The sequence below is a fragment of the Desmodus rotundus genome, chromosome 1 (genome assembly GCF_022682495.2).
Source record: "Desmodus rotundus isolate HL8 chromosome 1, HLdesRot8A.1, whole genome shotgun sequence".
Classification (NCBI taxonomy): domain Eukaryota; kingdom Metazoa; phylum Chordata; class Mammalia; order Chiroptera; family Phyllostomidae; genus Desmodus; species Desmodus rotundus.
In genome coordinates this window covers 55,927,337-55,938,127 of record NC_071387.1, presented here as the reverse complement: position 1 = coordinate 55,938,127, position 10,791 = coordinate 55,927,337, and the positions used below count along the sequence as shown (strand labels likewise).

At 37.8% G+C, this 10,791-nt stretch overlaps 1 protein-coding gene across 1 annotated transcript; it reads left to right on the top strand.

Annotated features, from left to right (window-relative positions):
* The first annotated feature begins 9,164 nt into the window (after nucleotides 1–9,164).
* Nucleotides 9,165–10,501, top strand: DMAC1 (distal membrane arm assembly component 1). Its single transcript, XM_024558363.3, has 2 exons — nucleotides 9,165–9,475; nucleotides 10,212–10,501. Exons 1-2 carry the CDS (start codon nucleotides 9,202–9,204, stop codon nucleotides 10,274–10,276), a joined length of 339 nt encoding a protein of 112 aa, XP_024414131.1. The 5' UTR covers nucleotides 9,165–9,201; the 3' UTR covers nucleotides 10,277–10,501.
* The last annotated feature ends 290 nt before the right edge of the window (nucleotides 10,502–10,791 follow it).

The window sequence follows — 10,791 nt, the reverse complement described above, 5'->3', positions numbered from 1 at the left end:
CAGATACTTACTGAGCACGAAAGCCAGTACGAGGACGATGTGAAAGTGAAGAAACCCTTACAGCCCACTCATGGGTATCGTGTTTAGAAAATAATAATGCAGATATAAAAGTAAAATTATCTGAATTACTTAAAATGGAAGAGAAGGAAAACCCAAAACATATTAATTTGGGAAAGGTTTTAATAATGGACATATTCCAGGAAGGCAATTTGGCTGTACTTTCAAGCCATTTACTGAGTTTTTTAATAAGGGAACTGCTTCCATTACAGCAAAGCAATCTTTATTGCATAGGACTATTGTAAGCACTATCAGAGATTTAGAATCCTGGATCCCTGGCCCCTGGACACTATCAATGTGACAATCAAAATGCCTCCTCATACTTCCACACGCCTTCTAGAGTAGCACCCTCAGGAGTGGACCAACTGTACCAGTCAAAATAGGAATCAGATTATGCTACAACAAGTAACACTTCAATCTAAGGGACTTAATGTAACAAACATTTATTTCTCCCTCACCCCACCGATTCAAAGAAGGTCAAGAAGAGTGTTCTGTTCATTATTATGACCAGGTGGGTGGGGGGACCAAGGCTGGCGAAAATCCATGACCATACATACATACGCCCACGATCGCTACTGTGGTGGTGATCTTTCGAGTGTGAGTTAGAAGACACAGCAAAGCAAGGGCGTGGCAGCTGCAGACGTCCAGAGGAGTCAGCAATGTAAAAATGCATGAGGGTGAAGGGCAAGCTTCAGATGCAAAACCTAAATCCCTGGGTTCCATAGGTTTTACATTGTTCCATGAAGAAAAGAAGACAGAGTAAAATAAGAAAACCCACCAAGCAGCCACGTTTGCAGGAAGCACATTATCACTGCGGCAGCATAGGGGGGAAAAATACTTTGAATTGTAAACACTCAAAAGCTACCTATCCCATTCACTGGGGAGAAAAGAAGGCTGCATGAACAGTATACGGCTCCCTGCACCGTAAGGTAATCCCAGCTGGCCTGGAACTGAGTTCTGGCTGTGTTCTGATGTAAACATGCTCTTAATAGCTGAGAAAACTGACCCCCTTCAAAGATGCTTACTAAACAAAGAAACCAAAATAACATATTCAAAGATACTTAGGTAAGAAGGGAAGAAAGAATGGAAGAAACAAGAAAAATAAATGTAAGGTTATAATAACATTCAGAAAAATATTGTCATGGAGCATATGCAAATCATGACCAAATATTTCTCCTGAATTATAAAAACTTAAGAAGCAATTCATTCTATGGGGCAAGAGCTCAAAGCAAAGTAAGACAACTTCAGACAAGATTTCTAGGCAGCAGGAGAGGATAAAATATGAGTTCTCAGAGCTCTAGAAAAGCAGTGGGAGGAAAAATGAAACCTTCAAATATACAAAGTACAAAATAGAGGAATATGAAGGAGACAGACAGCAAACACCATAAAAAGCGAAGAGAAAAAACAAGATAACAAATATAAAGGATTTTTTTTTTAATGAGAAAAGATACCACAGGGTATGTAACTAGAATCCTTGGGATGGGGGGAGAAACAGTAGGACAAGTATCTAAAGAGCAAACCCGCACCGGCAACAGTACAGAAGGAAGAGGTGATGGGACTCCTGCCCTGTGGAGCCACACGGGCTACATACAGCATGTCTCACCGCCTCGTTCTCCCGGTGCCGATGACCAGCCAGCCCACGACTCCAGACACTGCTATCTCAAGGTGTATGGCAGTGATAAAGATTCCTTCAAGGATACTCACCAATGAGGTAGAAGAAGCAATTATTAACTGCAGGGAAAGATGTAGAGGTGATTTCTTATCACAGAAAGGTAGACACAGATCTTTCTGAATCCATGAGCTGACATGGTCTGAACGGGCCCATTTATCACCAGAACTTCAAAAGATTATTGCACAAAGCAGCTACTGCTTACTCTGGAGAAGTGGAAGGGAAAAGCATGTGAAAATATGAAACTCCAACAGAACACAGAAACTCCTCACCTTCAGGCATCTCCAACACCCTGCTAAGGTAGTTAAGACTCCACATCCTTTTCTTTTCTAGAAATAGAGGCCCATCAGAGAGCCATCTGCAGAAATTTAGATGAGATCTTTCACAGGGATCTGTTTTTCACATCAGAAACAGAAGAAGCTAGCAGAACCATGTATTGGAAGCAAAGCTCCAAAGATGATCAAATACTTATCAATGAGCAGGAAACCAAAACTGTGTCTCTAAACAGGCATGTGGAGTTCCTTGAGGCTAAGAATGAAAGAACAAGGAAAGAAAAAAAACAATGAAGAACTGAAAAGATCAGTCTTCAAAAAGGTCCAATAAATAAGGAACCATAGTTAGATACTGGTTTTATAGGAAAATAAATCAGAATTATGGAGTTTGTCCTCCCACTTAGAAACTTTAACATCATCAATCTGGCAGGAGTTGGCATCAAATAGAAAGCCGTGGACACACCAATGCTCAGTCTTCCTTTCTCGCATTTTCCAATTCTAAAACCACTTCTCTTAGAGAAATTCTTAGCAGAGTGTTCTTCTTGAGAATGTTCCAAAAGCACGTATAATTAAGTATAATAGAAAAGCACATAAAAAGAAAAAAGAGAAATAATATAGTTCATATATAATAACAACAACACACAGAAAACCACATACTCCCCAGAAGTGCATAATCTCCCAGGATTTCAGGGAAAAAGACAGATCCCACAATTTAGGAAACAATCACTGTGAAATATTCAGCGTATTTGATTTGTTGACTCAATCTAAGGAGTCCAGATTTGGTGAACACTAAACTCTTAGAGATTCGGTTTATCCTATCATAGCACAAATGGCTCCTGAGAGATCTTTTTCAAGAAACAATTATTTTCTTAGGGATATAAATGTACAAAAATAAGTTTTATATAATGATCTATCAAATAATGTTATAATTCCACACCAAATTTAAAAGTAAAGCCTAAGTCTCTGTGTTCATTTTGTTATGCAAATTTTATTCATATGAGTTGTATAAATTACATACTTTCCTAGGTGTAACTATATATGCCACACTTTCTGCTACTTTTACATAAAAATAACATTAAGATAGCAGAACTCTTTAGATTTCCATTTTATAAGGAAAAAAAGTTTTGCTCTTTTCTTAATTAGCAGTTTATATAATTAATCAAGATGCTTTTGTAAATTTAAAATTTTTATTTATAGTGCATTATTTAAAATATCCAATAATCTATACTTTTTGCCTTTAATGATGGATTAGTGGAAGTAATGCTGGTTGGCTAAATTTGCTTATAAGAAAACATTGCAATAATAGTAATTTTAAAAGATATAATTAATATAAACATTTTTGAAATAAAATAATATATGTATGTGTGTCTTTAAAATATGGTATTTTATAAGTATATATGGTATTCTTTATGCTGGGAAAACTGAACTAGAATAGTCAACAAATATATAATCCTAGTAAAGATGTTACTTGGATTTCAACAACTGAAAGAAGGATGGAAGAAAAGAAGTGAGGGAAGGAGGGAGAGAGGGAGGGAGAAAGATGGAAAAGAAAATAATTTAGACATCTAGGCAAAAGTATGTCTTCATTTACATAAGAGAATAAATTGGCCTGGCTGTAGAATTCTCCACAGCAATATTCAATGTCAAAAATAGTGGAGCAACACAAAAGCTTTAAGGAAAGAAAGTGCTATCCCAAGTGGTTATACTTTGCTGCCTTATCTTAGGTCAATCAGAGTGCAAATCCGGGACAAAGGTTTAATCAAGCGCGTATGTTAGTTTCCTATGGCTGTTGTAAGAAATTGCCGCAAACTTAGTGGCTTAAGACAACAGAAATTTATTCTCTCTACATCGTGGAGGCCAGAGTCTGAAATCAGCACCACTGAACTGAAATCAAGGTGTAGTCAGGGTTGTGCTCCCTCTAGAGGCTCTAAGGGAGATTTTGTTCCTTGCCTCTTCTCATTTCTGGTGGCTGCCAGCACTCCTTGAATTGTAACCCCATCACGCCAATCTCTGCTCGCATGGTCACATTTCCTTCTCTTCTGTGTGTAATTTCCCTCGCGCGTTACTTATAAGAAGACATATGATTGCAGTTACAGGCTGTCCTGATAATCCAGGACAATCATTCCACTTCAAGATCCTTAATTAACCATATCCGCAAAGACCCCCCACCTTTTTTCACATAAAAGGTAGTATTTACAGGTTTCACACAGATTGTAAAAAAAAAAAAAAATTAAAGGGAACTGTAAGGAACTACTCTTCTCAATTCATTAAATAAGCTTGAAAACTATGATAAAACAGATAATATTCCTGAAATAACTTGCCAAAACTATTTCCAGCAGAAGCAGTTTTTCACTTTGATTAACCTAAGATAAGGCAGATTTCCAAATTATAAATAGAGAAAAGTGTCAAAGAAACTCCCTTCCCATCTTCCTCTCTCTCCCCCAAATAATAATATGCCTGGACTAGACAATTTCACAGGAAAATTCTAGCAAAAGTTTAAAGAGCAAATAATTCCAATGGTATTTGAACTGTTGTATAGGAGAAAAAGAGGAATGCTTGCAAATCCTTTTTATAAACTGGGTATAAAAGTTACCCCCCAAATCAATTAGGATGGCACAAAAAGAAAACCATCAACCTTACATCAAAGGGTCACCAGGAGACCCTGATAATTCAGTATTAGGATATGTGAAAAGTAATAGCTTTTTTATATTCGAACACAATCACCTAGAAGATGCAACAAAAAGAAAAATTCCTTATTTTCAGTAACACAAAGATAGAATGTCTGAAAGAAAATGTATGAGATAATTATTTTAAAAGCCTTTAAAATGATACAGATGAACACAAAATAAAATACAAACAAAAGATAAAGCATCCCATGTCCTCAGATAGGATGACTCAACATCATAAAGATGTCAATTCTCCCTAAATTAAACTACAATTTTCACACAAGTCTAATAAAAATGTCAGCATCATTTTGTCAGAATAATCAAGCTGAGTCAAAAGTTCATGTGGAAAAATAAACAAGTAAAAATAGCCAAGAAAAGTCTGTAACAGAAGAGTAATAAAGGGAAAACCAGTGTCCAAGAATTAATGCATTTCAGAGCTTCAGTAATTAAAACAGTGTAATAATGTCACATGAATAAACAGAAAATTCATGGAACAGAATACAAAGTCTAGTGATAGCCATATATCTGCATATCACATTTTAGATCAAGTAGCATTGCAAATATGTGGGAGAAAAGTGGATTATTTTATAGTGTTGAGAAAAATGGGTGAGAGAGTAGAAAAGGAAAAGAAGATCTGGTATTATTCCTGACACCTAATAATAAGATAAATTCCAAATGTATTAAACTTTGAAATATGGGGACAAAAAGATCAAAATACCAGGAAACCATAAAAAGCGAAAGACCTTTCTATATAACATGAAACTCAGAAACTATAAAAGACTGATAAAGACAATCACATGTTTAAAAAATGGGCATGATAAAGTACAAGCAAAGTAAAAAGGCAAATATCAAATTGGGAGGACAAAACCATGAATTCATATTATAGATATAAGGTTAATCTCAGTAATGTATAAAGAGTTTTTAGAAGTCAATGAGAAAAAGATAATTCAACAAAAAATGGGCAAAAAATATTGACAGAAAAGGAAATATTAATTGATCTTAAACATATAGATGTAAGGTGCTCACTCATAATAAGAAAAAGAAAATTAAACCATTTTTACCTATAAGATAAGCAGAGATCAAAGTTGAATAGCTGACTGTGCGGGGGAACAGGGTGAGAAACCAAGTTTCATAATTGTTGGTGAGAGTATAAACTGGTACAAGTTCTTTGAAGAGCAATTGATAAGGTACATCAAGGTAAAAAGTACCCTAAATTTTAGATATATTCTAACATATAATCATATGCTCATTATTTGATGTATACACAAGGTTATGTACTGTGGCACTATGTTTAATAGAGGTCTGTCCAGAAGGTACGCAGCCGCGTAATATGATAAACAGAGACATTTACTGAAGATACAAGATACAAGAAACCCTGAACATAGGACAATGACACCTCAGTCCCCTTCAAAGTAGGCATCTTGGGACCTCACACAGTTCTCCCAATCGCCATCAGCTGCCCCATTGTATTTTCCTGAATCTCACTGACAGTCTGAAATCTCTTCCCTTTCAAAGGTGATTTTAGTTTTGAGAAAAGCCAGAAGTCACAGGGCACCAACTCTGGGCTATAGTGGGGCACAGTCACCCGGGGAATTTGATGTTTCACCAAAAAACTCTACAGGAAACGTGATGCCTGAGCGCGCGTGTTGTCATGGTCGCCTAGTGTCCACAGCTGCAGCCTTCTGAATCATGTGAATAGTTTCTGTGGAGGAAGGTCCAAGCTTAACACAAAATTTGATGCAGATATGTTGCTCTACTTGCCCAGTCACTTTGAATGCAGTGGCCACACGGGATGAACTCTCACTCAACAGCATCTACCGCCCCCACTGACTAGGACAGTGAAGTCATCATTGTTCACACATGTGCTTTCTAGTCAACTCTCCTTGGCTTCCAGGTTACATCGATGTCTCACAAACCATTCTCCTTATATTAACAATGGTTGGACTTTTTCTGGAAAGACCTCGTGTGTGTGTGTGTGTGTGTGTGTGTGTGTAATCTCTAAAATTACACATAAGACATTAATAAGCCTGGCTGTGTTAGGGAAGGGGAACTGGGTGGCTGGGCAAGAGGAGTATAAAGGACACTTTTTAGTATACACCTTTGTATGCCTTTTGTATTTTAAAAATTTATAAATTAATAGGAGAGGTCATAAGGCCTCTGAGTCATAACTTCCAAAATGAACTATAGAGGTAATAAGTAGTAAAAGAAATAAATACCATAGAGAATGAGGTAAAGTTAGATTTCAACCTTGTCCTCATTTTTACTTCCAGCCAAATGTATACAGCTTCCTCCAATTATAGTTTTGCTTGTTTTCATTGGCCTCAGATTCAATGATTTTATTTACCTCAAGAGACATCTTAACTTTCTAATAATTTTCAAAAGTTGTAACAATACACCTCAATTTTAATATGTGCTGTGTGCACTTTTAGAATGTGGGTTCCATAGAAGCCACTGTTGAGTTTTGAAGGGATATCACAATAACAAAAGTGCTTAAAATCATTCACTGGAGACAATCATCATAGATCAAGTACATCTTCTGGTATTACTTTAAAAAAACAGTGGTTAAAAAAATCTTGCCTGTTATTTATAAAATATATTATGGGCTATTTTAATAACATTTGTTTGGAGAATTAAAGATGTCCTTTCCAGGCACTCTTAACTACGATAAGCACAATAAAAAAGATAAGCTTTTAGATGAAATATAAATTAGGAAAGTCATACATCAAATAACCATGGCATCCATAGAAATGTGCAATTCCAGATAGTAGGATGTAAGAAAATATTGGAATTTCAATTTCTATTATTTTACATTAGTCTTACATTAAGTAGTATATTAATATATAATTTATAATAATAAATAAGCATGCATAAATGCGATTGCATGCTAAATCTTTTTTATTCACAGAGATGCATGCTCAAAATATTTGGTAACCACTGCAAAATGAAGATCATTTTTTACATAAATAAGGAGAAATTTCATGCATTATAGAATGTTTTAACAGGCACAGCAAGACGAAGCAGCTATAAATTATGAAACTTTAAGTGCGACACTATTGAATGTATTTGGTATGACTCTTAGCACAATACTATATGAAGAAAAGCTTCTTAATAAATCATAGAATTTTCAAGTTAGGAAACAATGTTAGATATTACCTATTCCAAATCTCCTTATTTCAAACATGAGGTACCTATGGCCAGAGACAATAAAAATGTGCTCTATGTCATATGGCTGACTTGTAGTGACAGAGCCAGGTATGAACCCCAAATTTCCCAAATCTTTGTCTTTCTACTCTACGACTCATAGTTATATACGTGTGTGTGTGACGAAATGAGGTCTTTGAAATTAAGCATAAAGCCAACCAGTATCATCTTATTTTCTTCTATTACTTTATTCTTTCCTATTTACCCATATCTTTATTTTTGTCTTTTCTTGTTTTAGCCTTCTGAAAATCACATGTCACTTTAGAAAGTGGAATAGGAATTTATTTTTTATCATGTTAATTTTTAAAGCCATTAAAAAGCAGAAAGTTTAAAACCTGAAATTAACCCTATTTTCACCTATCTCCTCTAACAGAAACAACCTCTGAACTCTAAATGCTTTTGTTTCTTACCAGTAACCCTCTGAGAACCCAGCCCAAGAAATATTTACCCAAAGGTAACGAAAGGTGAATGAGTTGGGAGTGGATAATATAGAAGCTGAAGTGTAAAGAAGCACTCAGAATTAAAAGTCCATACTTAAAGGACGATAAAAACGTACATCTGTAAGAACAGAGCCCTTCTTAACTCCTCAAATCTGTTAGCCCAATTTTGAGTTGAATTTTCCCCAGGGACCTCAAAGCAGAAACAATACCATGGGTATGAAAAAAAATTGATCACAACGCTAAGAAAAAAAAGCGAAAGAGAAATTGAAAGTATTTATCCAGGCAATTCGAAACCATTTTTAATACCTTGATTACACTTGTCTAGTCTTTGCAATATGTACAGGTAGCATTTAAGAAATCTGACTGTTTTCACAGATACTGGTTTCAACAATGATTATGTCACTCAACCAGTTCTATCATACATTGAGAAACCGATACTGCCTTAGGTTGGGAAGATTACATGGCATAGCGCAGGTAATCGCTTAGCAAAGCAGCACATACTTAAGCACATATTAAAACTCTTTCGTGTCATACGCCTCCACGCAGGTGAAGTAACATGACCAAGGTCTCACTCAGGAAACTGAGAAAACCGGCCTTCTCTTCTAAGGAAACTGAGAGTTGAGACACTTAGGGAGTTGTCAAAATCGGTATTTTCTAAAGTACTTAGGGGGTCGGGGAGGGGGAATGGCCACTAGCACGTCCAAGGTTCTGACCACAGAAATCCACCAAGGCAGCCCGCACCCTCCATCTTGCCCCTTTGGCAGCAAGCCGGAACTACATTTCCCAGTGTCCCTCAGGATGCTTCCTGCGCAGCACAGCAGTGTCTTGCTTTGCGGCAGCGTCTTTTGCGTCAGTTCGATTGCAAGCCTCCTAGCATTGAGGTCGAGTACGGGAACATGGGTTCTTTCCAGTCCCAGATTCTTGAGCAGGACAAGGCCGCTGCACCTCCTAAAGCCGCGCCTTCCACCAACCCTGCGCCCCTCGATAAACCTACAGCCCCGACCTCTCCAGAGCAAGCCCCCCTATTTAGTAACTGCTGGAGTTGTCGCGTGCTCTCCGGGTCGGGGTTGATAGGGGCGGGCGGGTACGTGTACTGGGTGGCACGGAAGCCCTTGAAGCTGGGATACGCCCCGAGTCCAGGGACCATTACGCAGATGGTCATCGGCATCAGTGAGAGTTGGAGCAGGGCCCTTGGGGGAGGGAGGGGGAAGGGAGAAGCCGGGCGCAGGCACGTGGGTGCGGTTGGTTCGCTGGAGCTGGTCACCTGGTGGGAGCCACTCCTAGCAAGATGCAGGGATGGTGAGAGAAAGTTGCTGGGACGCTGCTTTTTAAAACCAGTAGTTTTTGAGAACTTTTATTAGCCTCAGTCTTTTTAATCCTATCAATTTCTGTTGAGATGATGGTCCCATTTTACTGCTGAACAAACTAAAACAGAGAAATAAGAAATTACCTGTTCAAAGTCAGACACCCAGGATGTGACCCAGCTAGCCTTTCATCCTAGCTTTATCTGGCATCACGAAAGTCCATGTTTTCTCCAGGTCTTAGGGAAAGCCTGAGAAAGGGCACTTAACTTAGAACTTGAGGTTTGAAGTCAAATTGTAGAGGTGGGTTCAAAGCCTGCATTCTATGTATGCCATTGGACATAGAGGCCCACAGTCCTTATCTGTAGCTATGGCCAAGATGTCTTCCAGTAAAATGTAGTGATTCTTTTAGGTCTTCAAACCAATTATGTGAATAGAATGTTAGGTTTTCAGATCTCTACCTTTATAATTAGATTGCCCACATCAATTAAGTTCCTTTAAGTTCCTTTCTAGCTTGGGGAGGTAATCGGATTTTTTTTCCTTAAATTACTTTTTTTTAAAGCGCCTTGATAAACTATAATAAGGTACTGTTGTTTCTTTTCTAGGCATTGCTTGTTGGGGTGTAATCATACTGTCAGACCCCAAAGGAAAGGCCTTCCGCGTTGGTTGAAGACACCACCAGTGAATTGTCATCTTCTGTCCCTGCCCCCTGACACACGCAGCAAGCATGGGGCTTTTGGAAATTCTGGACACACACAGGGACGTTGACGTACTTCAGTTCTGCAGATACTACAAGACCGGAAAGACAAACACTGGTTGGCATTCTTTGGACATGAGTATTTGTGGCCACCTTCTCAGGCTCCACAAGGACCAATAAATTTCTCAAAGAACAGAACAGGTTCTGTGTCTTACCTGAGGAAGGAGAGTAGAAAAAAAAAGGGGGGTAAATGATAAACCAAATGGGAAAAATAAAACTAAAAGAAGTTCTTTTTACTTCTCCCATTACAGGTCAATACCTGTTTATTAACCTAACCCTGGATAGGCCTCATGCAGTATCCAGAATTATATAAAACTATCTGTGTACTGCTCATACTTCCCAAGGCATTGCCAAATCCATCACTTTAAACCAGTTTCACAGCTACTCTAAGGTAGTTATTTCATTGGTAAGTGAGCCTTAAAAAAGAG